This window comes from Phodopus roborovskii, unplaced genomic scaffold (assembly GCF_943737965.1).
Source record: "Phodopus roborovskii unplaced genomic scaffold, PHOROB, whole genome shotgun sequence".
NCBI classification, from domain to species: domain Eukaryota; kingdom Metazoa; phylum Chordata; class Mammalia; order Rodentia; family Cricetidae; genus Phodopus; species Phodopus roborovskii.
In genome coordinates this window covers 2454994-2475967 of record NW_026126550.1, presented here as the reverse complement: position 1 = coordinate 2475967, position 20974 = coordinate 2454994, and the positions used below count along the sequence as shown (strand labels likewise).

At 43.4% G+C, this 20974-nt stretch overlaps 1 protein-coding gene across 1 annotated transcript in view; it reads right to left on the bottom strand.

Annotated features, from left to right (window-relative positions):
• Myo5b (myosin VB) overlaps positions 1-20974 on the bottom strand; it is a 182633-nt gene that overhangs the window by 138648 nt on the left and 23011 nt on the right. Inside the window, 4 exon segments of the mRNA XM_051201265.1 lie at positions 8181-8325; positions 10429-10471; positions 10473-10601; positions 14816-14926. Coding sequence (XP_051057222.1) covers positions 8181-8325; positions 10429-10471; positions 10473-10601; positions 14816-14926 — 428 coding nt within the window.

Genomic DNA, 20974 nt, shown 5'->3' with positions numbered 1-20974 from the left:
GAAAATGCTGAGGAAGAAATGTTTTGTCCCAGATGATGTGACCTCAAAAGTCTTCCTCTGTCAGGAAGAGACACACTCCTCACACACAGTACATCATATCAACACACACACACACACACACACTACAAGATAAAATATAAGAGAATCTATAAATGTGAGAAAGTAAAATGAGCAATACTGTGGAAATGGCAACCCTGCACAATTGGGAAGAAAAATCTCTGCTGGTGACTGCTGAGCTGGATTTGTACATGTCAGGTAATTATGATGGATCAATAAGGGCAATGACGAATGGAATGACTCTCTGGGAGCCCAGTGACCCAGTGGGGAAACAGAACAAACCAGAGTGAGCATTGATCCTGAGCACCCCAACTGAAGAGTGCTCCCCTGCCCGCCCCCTCCCCTGACCCACACCAGCTAAAAGTAATGAGAGAACTAACTAGTTCACACCTACATCAGCAGGCCTTCAGCAATCTCCCAGGAAAACTAGCTATTCTTAGCTAGTAAAGGCCAGTGATCAGAAAGGTTACATAGTACGCAAATTTTCTCCTCCTCCATCTTTGCTACTAGGTTCAAGGCATAATCTAAAAAGAAATCCCATAATTATATATACATATTCTTGGTGTTGGTTCTTATAAGGATGTTAACTCCCCCCCCTTTTTTTTCCAAAAGAGGACATCTTTTTAAGAATAAATCATTCGATCATGAAGCATTTTATTCTTTGGTTCTGGGAATGTAGAGGACCAGCAAATTAACTTGCCATCTTTTAGCCGCAGGTGCTGCCTCTTGGGCATCTAGCATCATTGATCTCTAACACAGGTGGGGGCCAGACAGCCATAACTGGCATTTGTTGTTTAAGCTTGTCCTCGGAGTCCCTGAAGGACACACACACATGGGCTGCCCCATGGCATTGCTAGGCTGCAATCTCAGTACTTTAAAGTCTTCCCAGGGGTTCCCTGATGCATCCAGGGCAGCTGATAAAGTTGGAGGATCCCACCATCTAACTTGTTTTCAAATTCGGAGACCCCTTTCCTTGACCATTACTTCACAGTGAGGTGTCAAAAGCAACCCAGCAGAACATGAAGGCTTGGGGGCAGGGGTGATCAAAACCCATCACAAGGACTCCATGAACACTAGCTCTGAATACCCTGACCCACAGAAGCTAATCCATCCTAGAAGTTCCCTAAACACTAGCCCAAAGACTTGAACCTTTTCAAAATTACTAATATGGCATGTTCACCTCCAATACATTATTTTTCTATGCCACCATATTATTACACAATTACAAATATATAAATGACACCTCAAAATTTAAAGACATGGAAGAAAACTTTTAATGTATTTTCCACACATAACTAGTTGAATCATCCCCCAAAACCTACTGTACTTATGCAGATTGAAGGCCATTGCCATTTGTGAAAAGCCATTTTCCGGCCTCTAACACAGGTCTCAGGTGAGAGCTCTCTCAAGCTACTTGCTATAAGATAATTGGAGTATAAGAGATGGCTGCTCAATCTTACAGATCCACTTACCTATTGGTGATGATCATGTGGTTGGTATTGCCCCAGACTCTACCATAGGAATGCCTGGGCACTCAAAGTTCAGTTTCTCAGATCATAAAACCAAAAGCTGTTAAACATATTTAAGAATAGCACCATGCTCCCCTAGACAGATTAAAATCAGAATTGTAGAGTTAGGTCTGGTGGTATTACCTGTAATAGCCCCTAGGAGGACTGTAGCAAGTTTCAGGTTAACCTCACCAACATAGAGGACAGCCTAGGTTACAAAATAATAAGCTGTCTAAACAAGCAAAAAAATCTGGAATTATAGAAGTTACTTGTGGTTTCCAAGGAGTTTATGAGAAAGTCTACAAGAACTTCACAGGGCACATAGAACAGGAAGGCCATGGGTGGCTCTTCATTCATAAGACTCAAAGTAACATCAGCTTTGAGGCTATCAACCAAGGGGTCCTAAGGAAGTGTAGCAATTTCCTCTAAACTGGAACATTCCATCCTGAAAAAGGCTGCTTACAATCCCCAAACTAAGTAAACTTACAAGTCTCTTGAAGTTCCTGAAACTTACAAGATTCTCAAGGGCCCTTCCCTAAGGTTATATAAATAGTAATAATAACTGAGAAGAAGACTCTCAGAACTGTGAGATTTTCAGGCAGCTCCAGGGACACATCTTTTGTGAGCTGTCTCCTATGCTGCGGTGGGCTTTTTGAAGCTTCAGCTGCCTTTGAGTCATCCATGTTCCTGCAAGCAACCTTTCACCCATATTCCTACACATGCTCAATAAACTTGCTGTTTCACTAAGCTAGGCTTGGGTGGAATTATTTCTTTGGTCTGCTAATTGGTACTTTATCTGGGGTGAATAGACATTTGCTCACATCTCCCCAGGAAAAGTCATGTAACACCTACCCAATTTTGAATTCTCCTCTGAGTACCATCTCCTCTAGGGCACTGTACTATCATGGCACAAATCACATATTACTCTCCATGTCATCACTACCAACACCATGTCTTATATTCAATGAATGCCCTGTGCTACAAGTCACACAAAAGCACTTGTACTTATCAACCTGTTTAATCATAAGGTAGACATTACACCTCTATTCTTTTGATGATGACGCCCTAAGGACAACAGTGAGGTGGATCAGCAGAGCTTGGTCATCACCCCACCAGACTGTACCCTTTGCCACACACACACACACAGCATCCTGGTTTGAGAAACCAGATGTTATCCCTGTCCTTGGGACCCTAGTTTATCCACCTTTCTTCATACACCTTCCTTTGCTATTACAATCAGGCATGTCAGCATGCATGGTTCACAGCTGCTCTGTCTTCTGGGATATGCAGGTGGAAATATGTAGCTGAGAAAGAAAAAGAGTGGTTACCACAGCATGAAAAGGCATTACTGTGATATAAATAGAAAGAAACACCATCCCATCCTGTCCAACTTCAGCTTCTATTAGCCGTTTTCACCGAAAACCATTTCTGACACCTTGAAAAACGAATCTTGCTTACATGTCACCACATTATTAATTTCAGAGATGCATAGGGGGTGACAAGCTTGACTTTGACACCAGAAAAAGTCTATATAATGAGAACAGTATGAAATAAACTCAAGTGCTCAAGAGCCCACCTCTCTAGAGCATAGCCCAACACAGGGCTCAGTCACTCTACACAGTTGAACCCTTCTGTGCCTTCCAGGAGCCTGAGAAGGCACACACATGTGCACACATAGGCACATACACACAGAGACACTCATGCATGTGTACACACACACACACACTCACACTCACACTTATGCTCAAAAGGGCAATTGAAGCACAAGAACCTGACCAGGAGGAAATGGGATATTGTTGACTGGTACAGCCCAGAGCACTGCTGATCAAACTAGCAAAAGCACAGGCTTCAGCAAATTTCAGATCATTTGAGTTCCTAGCTCACATCTTCTTCTATGAGATTAAATGAATGGCATTTGAAGACAAACTGAACTACCAGCTGGTTCCTCCATTAATGGAACTCATCAAGATTAAGACATTCTTGTATACCTGTGTGGTGACTGAATTCAGAGCCTTATGTATGCTAGGTAAATGCTCTCACTGAGTGAAATTCCAAGCTCATATTCTTAACTGATAAAGAACTGAGAACAAAATCATTGAATTTGCACATGTAGCAAACTAGAAAGGTCATATATGATTCAAAATTCAGAAGGCAAAAAATGTATACATACTTAAGGATTCATAGCAAGTTCAGTGGGATATAAAATACTAGACAATATTGATCAGCACATGTGTTCATGCACATGCACATACACCTCACAGCAACACACAAGTGCAGGGAATGAAGACAATAAATCTTAAGGTGGTTTGAAATTACAGTGCCAGAAAGTGGTTACTTGGAGCTGATAGGATGGATTTTATCTCAGGACAATTGTGGGAGTAAAGGAAGTGCTATAATGATTGTGGTGATGGTTACATGAGTTGTATACATGAGTCAGAACATGTTATACTAGTTTCCCAATATGTCCAATTGCATTAGACATTGCTGCCAATCATTGAAGACTGAAGTTCTAGGACCTATAATCCTTGAGCATGGATATGGTTGAAAGGGAACACAAGTTTAACACATTAAAAATGTACTGAAAAGCAATACAAAGTGACAGCCTAAAATAAATACTTTCTGTCTTCTTTCACAGAAATCCATTCTAGGAAGTAACTTCATCCCAATTCAGAAAACCACCTAGTGAGCAGATGATGAGTCTGAGAGACGGGTGGGGATGGTTAACACAGCACCCAGAGGTCCTTGCTAGACATGCTGTCTGGCATTCTTATGCCCCACAGTCATTGCTGAAGGCTCTTTTCTAACATGGAATAGTGCTGCACATAAAATAAAGACTACTAGTGAAATACCTCCAAATGTGTGATTTTCATTCAGGATTTAACATCCCAAAGAAGTGCTGCAAATACGTCACTGTTAAAGAATATTTACATCCTTTAGGGGGTGGGATCAGCACATAGGGCAACACTCAGGACATAGTTTTAAAATCATACACACGTCAGGAAAAAATAAAGAGCTACCCCTGGATCTACCATCTGGAGCTCCTCCTGCACCATGTGCTGGTGCCGCTAAGAGTCACACTTACATCACATGTAACGATGGCGAGGCAAGTACAACTCTGCGCAAAGATGAGCAGCTATCAAGTCAGTGTTTCATCTCACTATGAAATCCAAGCCAAACTACACTGCCCACTTATGAAGCTCGCAGGGGCCTCCTCCCTCACATGCAACAGTAGTCAATGACATGCTCTATACCTCTGACAAGTAGGCCACAAAGATTACGATAGACAACTGTCACCCACTCCTAACTTCTTGAATTTTATGATTTCAGAGGCGAGAACCGTGCCCTCCTGACAAGAGGATGACCCTAAGCCATGGATGGCAGGGACAGGCCATTATCCATCAACACTCAGTACACCATGATCACTGGAGGGAAGCCTAGATCCCCATGCACACAGATGACTCACAGACAAGCCAAATGTATCCCTGGGTTGGTCTACCAATGATGTTCTCACACAGAGAACATGAAATCTCCACCGGGAAGCTCTTTATACCCCAGACTTCCAGGAACCACAACAAAGAATCTACTAAAGATAAATAAACAAACAAATGAAGCAATATATCATCTAATTTGATCCAAAAGCAAGCTTTGAATTTGGCTTACAGATAATTGTGCCCCCCCCCCCCAAACCATCTCAAGTTCTACCTACTGCAGCTCAAACAGACACTGGCACATCCCAAGTCTATTCTCATGCACACAAGAGTACTCTACCTCCATGACTACAAACTTGTCAGTTATTTTGATCCCAGAGATGGAGAGTGCATAGCTTTTCTTCTTTCCTCTCCCGTTAGACCCCTACCATGTGGAGAGGATCTGAGCTGTCAACTCTTGACAATCAAGGAGCCCCCCATCTCCACTGATGCCATCATGAAAAGCCCTTTTCCTGGTCACCACACAGAGCTATCTTTAGTTTTTTACCAGGAACACTTTTCTCATTACGGACACTCACTTTCACCGATGTTTCCACTCAAAAGTCTGTCAAGGGCCTTGAACTAAAACACTGTTTTCACTGAGCACAGGCTTTCCCCTTCCTGGGCTTCATCTCCAGGGGAGGCAAAGCTCCTGCTGGGCAAGAGTGTGTGTTTTAGCCATAGCCAGGAGCCATGCCACTGGTCCATGCAGCTGCACTCCCCACCCCTGAGTTCCAGGCAATGACAATTTCATCTTTCATTGTTAGTCACATCTTGGCAGCATTGAGCAGACAGATGGGGAATGTGGGTGCTCAATTACCTTGGCTACCTGAGCAAACAGACTTGCTTTGCAGTGTTCCTATTATTTTCAGAAAAAAGCAACTCAAAAAAAAACACAAATAGCTTTTAAAAAGAATTAGACCCAGCCAGCTCAGAGAGATGACCACTCCCACCAATGAGGCTGGGAAATGCACCAAACCAAACTCACTGCAGAATCTGAGGTACTTCTTAACTTTCCACTGAGGGGAAAACTCTAGTTCAAGACCCTCAGTGTGGCCTTGAGGACCAAAGTCTGTTCTGCTTCAGCAAGCCTATGGGAGCAGTCAGTGAACATTCTTCTTGGCTAACACCGGAGGTTGTGAAAAAAACCACTTGTCTGGGATTCCACCTCAACCCATGTGATTTAAAGACCATGGAACATTGTCTGGAGGCCTGTCCCATATCAAGGGGTAATTAATTTATGTGAAACTCTGAGAAACAAATACATCCATGTGTCAATTATTCTTCATTCATTCTTGAGCAACAATCATGTGTCCTGGGGTTAAGTGTGGGTGACATAAGAAACAACACCGAACCACAGTCTCACTCTTAATTCTCTGCTGTGTTCATTCCACACAGGTAGGTGGATAACTTATGACAAAACAAGTTATTTCTACAACAAACTAATCTTCTCATGAGAAAGCATTCTTACCCTTGGTAATGGCACAGAAGCAGTGAAGGAAAAGACTGTTATGAAATAGGATCCACCAGAGATCAGCTGTTCTTTGAGCAGCGCAGACATCACATCGTGTTCTTATCCAGTCAACATACACATCCATACTTCTCCAGGACAGTGTTCCACAAACAGTGCTACATAGAACATTGGTCCCCTGAGATAATCTCTGAAAACAGTTTTGTGTCTAAATATGATTTGTAAATCCAGAAAAATTCAGCCCGTTGATGTAGACTCAGAATGCATCCGTCAAGGCTCTGGGAAGTTCTGCTGTGAAGATGGTTGACTTTAAGGTTAATTCAGCATTCCCTATGTTCATCTGATCACCTTTTTACCTCTTTAACAGAAGGCCTTGCTTACTTCAGTAGCGAAAGGCCTCCACAGTCCAGCCTGGGCTCACCTCTGTAACTCACAATGATCTATGGAGCACCATGAAGCTAAAACCTTTGCCTTTGTTCATAATGGCTTTATCAATACAACATACACACAAACACTAACATATCCCCCCCCTGCGTCCCCCCCACACACCCCCTGACAGACAACAGAAATTACTTTCTATGTCCCTCAAACTGCATTTCTAGAAAACCAGTGACTTAGCCATAAAGGTGTCTCAGTTGTAAAGTACAAGATATGGTTTTGGATTCCCGGTGACTACATAAAAACTTGGAAACTGCAAGTCATGCCCATGATCCAAGCACTGAGAAGGTAGAGAGGAAGATCCTTGGGGTAAGAGAGACCAAACAATCCATAATTCAGGTTCAATGAAAAATGTCTCTAAAAATAAGGTGGAGATTAACTGAGGGGGACACCCACTGTCAACCTTTGGTCTTTGCCTACACGTGGACACATATGAATATACATGCACACATGCACATAAACACATGCAAGAAAATCGATAATCTACATCTTATTCACCTGCCTACACTTGGCATTTTGTATCAATGGGATTTTAAAATATATAGCTTTTGGGGTCTAGTCTTTCAGTTTCTGTGTTTCCAAGGCTCATAAGTATTAGTAGTATGCACATCAGCTCTTTGTTCCTTTTTATGACCAAGTAACATTCCAGTATATGGATAGTCTTCATTTTGCTTACTCCCTGATGACACAGATCCACACCTACTATAAAAAAAAAAAAAAAACTCTAGTGGGAGAAGGAGGGAGGGAGAGAGGAACAGTTGCTCAGACACCCAATCAGAAGTCCCCTTCCAGTCTAAAAACAGAAAAGCACTGAATCCAGCTGCTCACATGCCATTCTGTTTTCCACCCGCAATGCTTGCTACCTCAAGAAGTCATCAAGGAGTCCTTGTTTCTTCAAGTGTCTTTTGGGAGGGATGCGGAGTGGGCTTCACTAAATGAACAGAAATGCCATGAAATGGTTCTCTTATAGCAGCAAGGGAGGAGGAAAGAAAGCCAAGCAGCAGCCAATGCAGGGGATTATTTCATTGCTCAAACCTGAAATAAATCTAAGCAAGCCCTGTTCCAGGTACACACAGCCAAGAGAAAGAATGGAAGGACCAGAAATGTGGGTGGCTTTGTTTCCAAGAGGCTTCCCGGGTCCTAGTCTCACCATCTTTTGAGTAACTGCAGTCAAGCAAAGTAGGCACTCCCCCCTTCGTGCCCCTCTCAGGGAACCACTGAGCTGAGGGTATCTCTCACCTGGCCATCTGCTTGTAGGCTTCTTCTGCCACAGCAAAGATGTGAGGGTCCATGTCACCCATATTTTGGCCACTGTAGGCATAGATGACATCTTGTCCATAGATTGGCAGCTGCTCATATGGATTGATGGCAACAAGCACAATTCCTGTGAACAGACAGGACATCAGCCTAAAGCATGGTTCTTGTGTGGAGGCGAGGGGGGTGTGTAACCAGTCAACTACAGAAAGAACTATCCGTGAGCTGCAATGGAGGTCCTTGTGGTGAAAAGAATGAAGAGGGCATAAGCCTCAGGCTGTCCCACAGGAACACACAGCCACACTAACACTCACAAGCACCCAACAGCTGAGTTCATGACATAGATGCAAAGTATTGCAGGGACAGAGAGGAGAGGACCTTTCACCTAAAACTCCACCTGAGAATTAAGTCCAGAAAAGACATTGTCCCCTCATTTGTACATGAGCTATTTAAACAAAAAATATAAACTTGAGGACAGCATGATTTACCTGCCATAAAGTCTAATATTGATGTAATCAGTGTCTGTGAACACCAGGTTCTTATTTAGCCTCTGCTATAAAGTGGGCAACATACACATGGACTATCCTCAAGGAAGCACAGCCATTGGACAGAAGAAAGCCTACAGCAGTGCCCTGCATCCGAGTCTCTGTGTTTTCTCTCTACTGGATCATACCCACATCCCTGCACCCAAACATGCTGACCTGGTAAGGAGAGAATCCTGCTAAGGTTTTAAACCTCTTTTGTGGATAGGTGAGGCAAATTGATCACAAAATGCACAAAGAAGAAAAGCAAATTCCGTCTTCAAGACATGATAGCAATATGCCTTTTTGTTCTCTCCCATGAAGTTGCATTGCATATATCCAAAGACCCATGGACTAAATACAAAACTGGAAAATTTCCAGTCATCTGGGAAAGATGAGGGCCTGCCATGATGAGAAGTTTTCCTGTGTTGTGTTCCCTCCTAGTGGTCCAGTGGGAAGAGAAACACATGTATGTCCCCTTCAACAGGAATTGGAAAACAAACAAACAGAATGAAACAGTACAATAGGGATCAAAGCCCTGAGAAATCCCACTGAGGCTTATCATTTGGAGAACACTCTTAGGAGCAGCCATACACGTTCTTCCATTTTTCAGAGGGTTCAGTTTAACTCACATGACCACTCAGATGAAATTTTAATCTCATGAGGTCACCTATTTTCCCAAAACACTGTGGGCTCCTCCAGAGAGGAATGCTTCCACATTACTGCATTCTGGGTGGCACTGGGTTCTCTTGAGAGCCAATGGAACATTGGATCAGCTGAGGGACCTCTGGTCTGTACAGACATGGAGTTGACTCCAGGGGGAATTCCCTGAGACTGGAAAGCCGATGGTCATTTAGCTCTTTCCCCTAAAGGGGAGCTTTGCAACAGCTTCATATTGGAATTTTTTTCTTGAGTTTCTGATAATTGATATTTCTCCTAAATTAACATTTACTACCAGTTGGAGGTAAAGGAGATTTTGTTAACCATTCCTTCTCAGTACTAAAACCTAGCAAAGCAGCTCACCCAGGCTAAGTAATCAACCCCCAAGGCCAAGAGGAATATGAAAGTGGAATAGCCCCTGGACACCTGAGCTGTCATAGCAGTAACAATGAGGCCAAGATCTTCAGGACAGCAACTTGAACATCCCACCCACAGTCTGGTTCCCTATCAGGCCCTCATTATTTCCAGACAACTGCTGGAAGATTCTATTCTCAACATACTACAAAACAATACTCAAGGGCAGAGGGGACTGGGGGAGGGATGAGGAATGGTGTGAGGAAGAGGAGGGAGAGAATAGATCAAAATTAGGGTTATACACATAAGAAATTTCAGGACTTTATGTTCTAAGCATTTGTTACTGATTTTGCACATTACCTGAACAACATCTCCAAGCACTACATTTTCACCTGGGCAGTGAGAACACCAGTGGGGAAAGCAGAAGAAGGAAACAAAATCCATGTTGTACACATGTTCCAGAGTCAGGGTACCACAAGGGACTTGCTCTTCTACAAGTAACTACAATCAAGAGCCTAGACAAACTTTCCCAGAAGCTGTGGCCACTTCTCTGGCAGAGAATCCCCCTAACCATAACCCTCAATGGGTCTCATATGAAAGGTTCATATGCATGAGAGCAGAGTCATGGTTCTTAATGTTTTAATATCCTAAGTGCTGGCTAAAGATGACAATCCCCCTCAGCAGGTGCCCCCACTTACCACAGTAAGTGTAGATGTGGTTGGACTCCAGGAAACGGACTTTTTAAGTTATGCAGAACTGCAGGCTCATGGAGATGGCTGAGTGCAGTGAGGTCATTTTCTCCTACTAAGATGTCTGGATTCCGTAAGAATGGCAGATGGTTATTTTGAACATCAATTGGGTATTCCAGGATCTATCGACAAGCAAGCAGCAGACACAGAAGAGCAGTTATGAAGCATTTGGCTTATATTTGGTGTCCCACCACTATCCTAACAAAATCATAAGACATACAATAAGCAATGTTCAAAAGAAGACAAGATGAATGAAATACCTACGATTCCCATAAGACACCAGGCCACGTGGAACTTTGATTACATAATCCCAGCACATCAAACACAAAAGACTAACGCAAGAACTGAGGCACAAGCAGACTGAAGGGTGGGGATTCAGCCGCTTGAGAAAGATGACAGTGAACTTTACATTTCAGTTAATATGGGAGGGCTCTCTCTTCCCAACTCACAAACCTTCCTAGACTGGTTTTCTTTACTAGCTCTGTCTCTATTTTCTTTTTAATCATTTTTCCCATACAATATATTTTTATCATATTTTTGCCCTTCCAACTCCCCATAACCTTCTCACCTCCCTACCCATCCAACTTCATCATGTTCTCTCTCTCATTGTCTCAGAAACAAAAAAAGCAAACCAAACACTCAAAACAAATCAAGAAAAAAACCCCATCAAGGTTAAAAAATGTCTCCTCAAAACAAACTCCCCCCAAAAAAAAACCAAACCATGGAATCCATTTTGTATTGGCCAACTACTAGTAAGCATGGAATGTGGCTGATAGGCATAGTGACATTCCACTGAAGAAAACTGAGTTTCCCTTTATGTGTGGGTATCAGTTTTAAGCAGCTCTTTGGTTAGGGGCTGGCCCTGTGTCCAGTGTCTACTTTCCTTTTAGTGCTTGGACCTACTGCACATGTCTCCTTACTAGCTCTGTCTGGCTGCCCATATGCTCACTTCTCATTTGGACTATCTTGCCATTAATGTTTTGCCCTGTGTAAGCAGACTCAAGCCTCAAGCCCAACCATTTGCATGTGCACTGCTTGCTCCACGGCCTATCTGTAAGTTCTTCCAGGACAATAAATTGTCCTTGGACATAACTTCATTAGGAACTCCAGTTCTGTGTAATTTGGGTGTGGTACAGTTTATCCAAAGGTCATCTCTCAGGACATCACCTTGGTTGTTTTGCTTGACTCAGCATTTGAATTGAGAGCTCAAAAAATATTTGACAGAACACATGGATGTATATATGTAATTTACTAAAAGCAGTTTAAAGGTGGGATATGTGGACATTTAAACAAGATAAGCGTGGCTATTGCTACCTTTTTAAGTGTTACATTTCTTACACGGCTCTTCAGAACTAGCCGGGAAGCTTGAAAACCTGTTTTCTGAGCATGCTTTTGTTTTGGAAATTCTAAAGCACGGCCTATAAGTTGGAAAACTTTAAATTCAACTAACTTTGATATACATGCCTTGTATGTTACATAAGAATCACTAATGTCAGAGCCACATCTATTAAGTCTCTCCAACATGCTGTCAAACATGAGCTACACAAGAATGACACCAATGGACCTGCCAAATGGATGGGGGAAATAATACCAGGCCTCAACCCTGCACAAACACCTATAGGCACCTACAGAATGCTGAGTTGGAGAGCAAGTGTCTTCCCTAAGGAAGAGCACACAGATGCTTCCCTAAGGAAGAGCACTATCCAGTACCAAGTAGTCAGCCCTAAAAATATGCAGAGTAATAGTGTATAGACAAAGCAGACTATTTTTAGGAATATGTATGTATATACATAAACACATTCAGCAACCATTAATGAAAAAAAAAAGACCATGAATTTCAAAGAGAGTGAGGAGGAGCATATGGGAAGGTTTGGAGGGAGGAAAAGGAAGTGATATAATTATATCATAATACAAAAAATAAAAAACATATTTTTAAAAGGAGGCAACATGTGATTAAGAAACATCAGGAAAATGAAAAAAAAAAAAGCAATTTAAGTACATATATTCCATACACCAAACTTTCAGTCAAAAATTCACACTTGTTTGAATGTGTTCAGTGTGTACAGGTACTTCGAGTCTTTCTTTCCTGCTCTTTTTTTTTTTTTTTAAGACATTGTTTCATGGAGTCTAGGCTGACTTCAAACTCACTATGTACATGAGGGTTTAGCTGGAATGCGGCCAAGTAAAAGCACAGAAACAGGGAGTTTTCAGCCAGCAGAGGGCAGGAGTGGAGCAGTTTGCAAGGAGGTGGGAACAGGAGGTGGCACTTGACCTGTACTGAGCTCTGCTCTGGTCAAAGCATAGAGAGACTGCTCTCATCAACCCAAGGCTGGCATCCACCAAATGCCCAGCACAATCTAAAAAGCAGAGAACCAGACCAAGAATTAGCACACAAGTATACCATACTCATCTTGACTCTAGAGAGGAAAATAAGATAGATGACACTATTCTTTTCTCCAGAGATGTCACCATCTTCTGGCTGGCTGTCAAACAGAACATCTTACATTATGGAAAGTGACCTAAGCCAGAGGAAGACATGTGCACCCATGTGGTATGATGGTAGCTAGTGTGACCAGAGTCAATGACAGAAGGTGGCCCAGTGGCAGGCTGTAAAAAAAAAAAAAAAAAAAAACAGGAAAGGTGTTCAGGAAGGGGGTAGATCCAGTTTTGCCATATGGAAAAAGAGCATGGTAACCGTTGCAGTAGTGCAAACGCCACTGGATTGTTCACTTAGAAATGGACCACCTGGTTACATTTATATTCCACAGTTTACTAGAAGAAATACTAGAACAAATGCAAAAGTGGGAGGGGCATCTGAGGTGAATGGTGAGGAGCCTCATCACAGGAGGCCATTGGCAGTGAAGTAAGCAGTCCTGCTGTCAGCCTGGGGTTGGATTTCCTAGCAGATCTGGCCTACCTTCTTTGCATTTGCTTCTGCACTGAAACCAACCCCACTTTATTTTAGGGGCTGGGAGGCCATGAAGGTAGCACAGGATGGCTTCAGCTTCAGAGGAACTGCTCTGAAGCACTCAGCCTCCAGCCATGCAGTGCCTGTGTCCCTACCTCCAGTGGACAGTGCCCAGTCACTTTGGGGGCCAGCTTTGCGCCAGTCATAAGCCATGGGCAACAGAGACAGAGACTCATATGCTCAGAGCCCATGCTGATCTCCATCCCCAGGCTCTCTTCCAATTCCACAGTGACCAGTCTCATAGCTGGAGAGGAAGAGATGAGCCATGGGCAGCTGCCAGGATTTGTCATTCAGGGCCAAAGCTGTGTGCAGTCAGGGACACAAGCATCTGCTGTTTTAGCAACATGACAGATCAGCCCTCGCTGCCTCCACACAACTTTTAACAACATCCACCCACTTGAAAAGGCCTACTGAAATGAAATTTGTTGGAGTAGAAAGCACTCCATTCAAGCAGGTGAACTAAATCCATTCTGTTTCAGGTGCAGGGTGGGAAGTTATTCAACATGGTAAAAGAGTCCATCTGCTGACAATTTTGTTTCTTCCCTCAAAACCAAGAGATGACTATCAAAACCTGTCAACTGGTGGGGGGGTGAAGGGACATGCTAACTAACTCCAATTCACCTGCTCAATGCCATACTCAAAGTGACACACTCAAATTCATATAGAAGGAGTTGGTGGTTGGGGAATGTTCAATCAACAGGTTGCTCAACCAACCATTTGGAATGGGAAACAAAACAAAGTACACTGAAGAATGAACAACAGCAAGACAGTTAATAATTGACAGGCAAACTACACAATACAGACATTCCAGACCCTGGCGCTCAACACAAACCTTCAGTCCACTCTATCCTGCTCTGCAGCCCATCCATCTAGCTATCTGTCTGTCTGTCTGTCTCAAACCCAGTTCTGCATGTCATCCCACCACTTTGATTAAAACCAGCCTCCCTGTGTATACCTGGTGTAAAATGGCTGCCCATCACCTCAGCCTCAGGCCACCTGGGTCCCAGGTTCACTGGTCTACCTCCCTTACCTTGTGCATATGCACCACTGGGGGCTCAGGCATTGGGCACACTTAGCTCCTGCATGAACATTACCCACTGTTGGCCCAAGGCTCCCACCACCTATTCTGTTCCTGGGGATTGTTCCCTCCTGCTGTTGCCTCAACACAGCAGACCTGTCCCCTTCACTCCAACATAAAGACTCTTGTCTCGACTACCAGCAGAGCTCCAGTTGCTAACCTGAGTGGACAGACTCATACTTCGTCACTCTCCACATACACTATCATCAACAGTGGCAAAAGAATTTGGAGTTCAGAAACTCCAGTGGGCAAGCAAATCTAGGGCCCCCACCTTAAGGATCAGCACTTACTGTGTCATCTTCCAGTCTGAGCTGCAGGCTTTTATCCCCCTCTTTGTAGTCCTTGGTTAATTCACCCGAGCGCCACACTTCATCTGGGTCAGGGATCCAGACCCTTGTGTACTGAAAGATGAGAAGGAAAGAGACTTAGACCCTCTGTGAAGCATCCAATCCTATAAGCACATGCCACCATCTATGAAGAGTTTGTCGTGAAAATATTCTACAGCAACATCCACTTACCCTGCTCCCCCACTAAAGACACAAGATGACTTAATGTTATAAATAATAAATAATTCACAGGACTAATTTACAACAGCACCCTCTCAATCTTAAGAGAACTTGACAGTGATATTAAAATTCTTCCAGGAGACAGATGAACACAGGCTTAGATCTAACTATGGGGGTTTTACACTACCCTTTTAAAAGGAGACACAAAACAGAAGGATGGGGCATGCTATAGTTAACAAAATAATTCTGGCCAAACACAGGGAAGTAGAGCAAGACTTCACAGTATAGGTTATGCTGTTCTGATAGTCTACATTCAGCGGAATTGGCTGACAAGTCAAAGGCACTGTTAAATTGTATGAATCCAAAATGTCTCCTCATGCTCTAAATGATTTTGGGCCCTGGTGCTGCTAATCCAGGAAGCCCCGACCCTTTAGTAGGTTTGGCCTAGTCAAGAATGGGGGGTTATGATGGTTATACCTGCCTCCATCCCCTGCCCTGATCCAGCCACTGTCTTCTGGCTCTGTGGCCCACCATGATGTAAACAGCCTCAACCACACAGTTTCATTGACTATGGACATGGAAATCAATTGTTCAAGCTTCAGGAACCTACTTAGTTGGAATATATCAAATATATATTTGAAGGAGTGCTGGGACAACTCCTAAATATGGGGGGGCATTGATAATGGCTACTTAGTCCATGCAGGAGAAGGTAAATTGGGCTGTGAAAGAAGAACCAGGCAGCTACATTCTAATGTGGCTTTAGAAAGGCATTGCACATTCAGATCTTATTAGGCAAACTTCAAACCAAAATCCAGTCAACACTTGGCACCTAACCTGTGCCAGTCTGTGGCAATGCTGTCATGATTCTCTGCAGTCTCCCTCCAGTAATAACCTGTGTGACGTTCCTCTTCTCTTCTGAATGCAGGGTGGCTACATCTGCAGGCTGGCTTCCCTGTGCCTCCCATCTCTTACATCTATCCTCTGTGGGCTCTCTGCTTGAAGCTCCTACAAATTACTGAACAGGGTAGCTCATGCAGCGTCATAATCAGTGCACACAACGGGCAATTTACAGCATTTTAAAGAGTAATTTAATGATACACCAACTTTGAATTCTAGTTTTGCAAACACTGCCCCCACACACACTTGCCCACATGTAAAGTAAGGCATGGTCTCTGAAATATGCATAAAGTATCACCAGCACAAAATAAACAAGAAAGCAGACTGAAAAGGGAGAGACAAGTGCCATGGTAACTTGAGAAGGGAGGGTAGCCAGGTGTGATGGGGCTCTGGAGAGGAAAAGGATCGGAAGGAGACATCTCTGGGAGTGATGCAAACAAATGCTAGACAGAGTGCATGTGCTAAATATGACTTGAAATGGTTCCCTTTACATTCGGCTCATTTGCTCTCAATTAAAATGATGTGAGAATAAACCTTGAGTAACTGCAGCAACCAGGAAAGAAAATGGGCAGGGGGAGAGGGGAGTAGCAGGGTACAGGTGACTTGAAGAGGGAAAGGGGCAAAAGGGAGAGATAACTACTACTGTGATAATGTATTCAAAAGTTGTAAGGAAGCATACTATTATATCCCTGACTAAAATAGCATCGTATTTGTGATATATAACTTTTGGCAGGGAGATAACATATATACATATATATCTCTGTGTATACATACACATATACAATTGAAATGCAGTCTTCTCATGTGGGCTGACAATGCTTCCCCCAAGGGCCATAACTAACAAAAACCCCAAGCATGAGATCCCCCTTTTGATCTTGGGTGGGGCTGTCCAAGAGACTACCCTTTGTTGTCCCAGAGATGGAAGGTAACTCCTCCTTGCTGAAGACATCATGCACTTCAGATACAATACCCAGAGGACCAGAGCTGGGATTGGCCTCAAAGCCACCTCCCAGAGGACTAGCTTTCATGGTATCAGACAGAGCCATCCAACTTTCCAAAGGAAGAGAGAAGGGGTCTTCCCCCAGAGAAGAGCCCCACAGAGAAGAACTTATCTAATAGCAAGCAGTCAGCCTGGAGATTATATACATACAGGTAACATTATAGGCTGAGCAGGTTGTATTTGTGTACTAAGGAGTGTGTGTGTGTGTGTGTGTATGTATGTGTGTGTGTGTGTTTATATTCCAATAACTAAAGAGACCATGAATTTGAGAGAGAGCTGCTGGGTGTGTGTGTATCAGAAGGGTTAGAGAAATAAAGGGGAAGGGGAAAATCATGTAATTATAATTTTAAAAATTTATTAAAAACCAAACAGCAAACCTTCCCTAATGTCCACCACACTGTTTTACTGCAGAGGGTCCAAAACCATGATGTATGAAAACCTTCTCTTGTCATGTGTTCTTAACTACTAATCTGTAGGAAAACTGTAGCAATATATATGTTCAAGAAACTTATCTTCTTGTATTTGTGTGTATGTGTACCTGCCTGAGTTTATGTGCACCAGATGCCTGCACAGGAAGGAAGAGAGCATCAGCTCCCCTGGAACCAGAGTTAAGAGGTACCTGTGAGCCACCATGCAGGTGCTGGGGGTCAAATTTCAGTCCTACACAAAAGCAGTAAATACACTTAACCACTGATCCATCTTATGAGCTGGACAGAAACAGTTCTAAATTGAGTGTGTGTGTAAGGAACTGGGGGACCAAATCTAGTACCTGGCATATGTTAGGTCAGAGCTTTGCCACCGAGTTACCACCAGCCTTTTATTTTTCACACCTGTGAGAGTTCCTCTCAGATGCGACCTCTAGCAGCTTCACTGTATGTAAGACATCAACAATCTGAGGATGTTTGCTCTGTATTCTAATTAGAGTTACAGAATCTGTCACTACCATATTTTAGGCACACTTAGCTCCTTTATAAAAAGCCAGTGAACTATTCTTATATTCTTCTTCTTCTTATTATTATTATCATCATTACCAAGTAAGAGGTGATCTGGGGAGGAGCCCCATATATAAACTAGGGATGCCTGCATCAAACATTAAAGATCAGCACGGAGCTGCTCTCCAGGCCTTTGCTCCTTGCCTGTCTCCAGTGGCAGCTGAGCATTCAGCTAGAGGGCGGGTGCCTATGACAACAGTACTCTGTGCTCTGGCTGCACATTACAGTCACTTGGGGCTTATGAATTCCCAAGCCAGGCAACACCCTAGATTATCTCCATCAGCCTGGGGGGGGGGGAATCAGGCAGTGTGGAAGCTTCCCAGATGAATCCAATGCACAAGCACCTTGAGAACCAGCAACCTATGTGGTTTGTCTGAGAAACCTCTTTGGGTAAAGTGATCCCCATGGGTATAGAGGCATCCTTTTGCCAGCATTCTCAACTAAAATGCTGCAAGCAAATGCAAACACCATGTCTGCAATGCACACCATTTGTTCACATATGTATAGCTTTACATAGCATAGCACTGTGGTAGGTGTCTGGGCTCTTTAAGGCAGTTCAGTGGCCAAGCCATAACTGTCTTGAGTGGGCTGTTGTGTCTAGATGCCACTCTCCTCAGATGAACAACAGGGTGAAAACTGTATCTACCTCAAATAGTTACCAAGAATTACAGGGATATCAGAGAATGACAGGGGTGATACGAAGTACACTATGTTGTATGAAAAGCAGGATCCTGGTAGGATTCTAGATAGCAATACCAATTTAGACATAAGTCTGCTACCTCAATTATTTTAGTGTTCTTGGGTCTCTGCACTTAAGCAGTTAAACCTTGCCTTATGTGTGGTAACTGGATCTAGCCCCTTTCACTCCACAAACTGAGAGAGGTGACTCTTGGTGCTGGCTGATGGAAAAATATCTATCTGTAGATCTTTAAAACACAAGGACACTATACCTACATCCTGAATTTGAATAATTAACTCTCTAGGGGGCAGATCCAGAGCAGTACATTAGAACAAAACAAAACAAAAACTCCAACTTTCCAAATGATGAAATAATCACATAATCATAATCACTATGTCAGTGAGCCTCAGAGCAAAGAAGAAACATGCAGTAAGAGAACACAGGCACTTTCAGGATTCTCTTCCTGGCATTATTAGTGCTACCTCCATCACCTTAAGCTGAGGTAACTCACATCAAGTCCTTTGGTCATGTCAGCCTGGTCTCAAATCCAAGTCAAGGAGAGTGGCATTATAAACAGAAGAATCCAGTGGTTAGACACAGTAGACAATCTACCCAGGCTTCTGAGAGCTGAATGTGTAGGGGTTTTGCAGACCCAGAGTAAAGACCCCAGCTTCTGTCTCTAAGTCCTGATCTTCTTGGGGAGGAGCCCATATCCTTCTGGCAGGTATTTTATATTAATAAAGTGTCGCATATAACAGTGTCATATATGAAAACAAGTGTAAAGGCATAAAAAGGTAAGAACCCCAGGGAGTTTCTGTGTTATACACCAGATACACTGACAATTCAGGTACAATGATGCCTTGATCTAAGGCAAAACAGTTTGGATTATGCTCCCTAAAAAGAGCCAGAGATGGGCAAATGGCTTAGTTTGATGGCTGAAGGCATTCTCTGCCTGCTGACACCTATCTGTGTTTGGAGGCCAAGTGTTGAAAGGTCACCTGAACCCCATGTGTTTTGTACTATAACTAAATATCATGCAGAGTCACTTAGCCCAGGCTGTGGGTAGGGACTTCCTAACAGAATGGAACACACACACACAGTGAACAAACACTTGGCCAGGGACATACCTTTCTATTGCTGTGATCAAACACTATGATCAACAGCAGTTTGGGGGAGGAAAGGTTGATTCCATCTTACACTTCCAGATAGCACTCCAGCACTGAAGAAAATCGGAGCAGGCAGGGACCTAAAGTCAGGGACTGACACAGAGGCCTTGGAAGAGAGCTATTACTGGTTTGCTCCACCTATTTTTCTCCAGTGCCACACTGGGCTGGGTCCTCCCACATCAATCAACAATAAGAAAATTGCCTACAGGACAATCTGGTGGGGGCATTTCCTCCATTGAGCTTTCTCCTTCCCAAGTGACGGTCGCTTGTATTGAAATAAAAGCAGCCAGCACAAGGCATAAATTCTGTCTGGAACCCATTGAGGAAGAAACATCTGAGTGAGTCAGCTCCCATCCCTAAAGGAACACAGAAGACAAACATCTCCAGTTAGGGCCAAGTCCAAGTTAGAACGTAGGGCCTGATCATAGACTGAAGCCACCACCACAGAAATGAGATAGTAACCGGGCTACCCATTTCCAGTGGAAATGAGTGTCAAAGGGGGAAAACTCGGGTGCCATCTGTATTAGTTGCTTTTCTTTCTTTTTTTTTTTTTTTACAGTATTTACTTTTTTAATTATGCATATATGTATGTATCTCTGTGCATGTTTACACACATGGATGCAATGTTCAAGGAGGGCAGGAGAGGACATAAGAATCCCTGGAGCTGGAGTTACAGGTGGTTGTGAGCCCACGTCGTGGGTGCCGAAAGCAAACTCAGGTCCTTTGTAAGGAAAGTATGTGTTCTTTAATCACTGAGCCCTCTCTCCAGACCCTTTAGTTTCTTTTTTCATCACTTTGATAAAATACTTGATAAGTGGAACTTAAAGATTACTTTGGCTCATGGTTTGAGGGCTTGGTATATCACACTGGGGAAGGTGAGGGAGCAGGAGCGTGAGGCAGCTGGTCACATTGCATTCACAGTCACAAAGCCCAGACAGATGAACACTGGTACTAGTTCGGGACACCACCCTTTGCAACCATGCTACCCACATTCAGGGTGGTCTTCCTCAGTTAAACATTTCTGGACACACCCTCACATATACAGCCGGGGGGGGGGGGTTTCTATGATCATTCTAAATCCAGTTAACAATATGGATTAATCATTCCAGACACCTGCCAAAAAGCACAGGCGTGGATTCCCCAATCCTAGCAGGGAGAGAGAGGTGGGAGACCTCAGATCCTCTGTGTAACTGAACTTGAGCCCCTTAG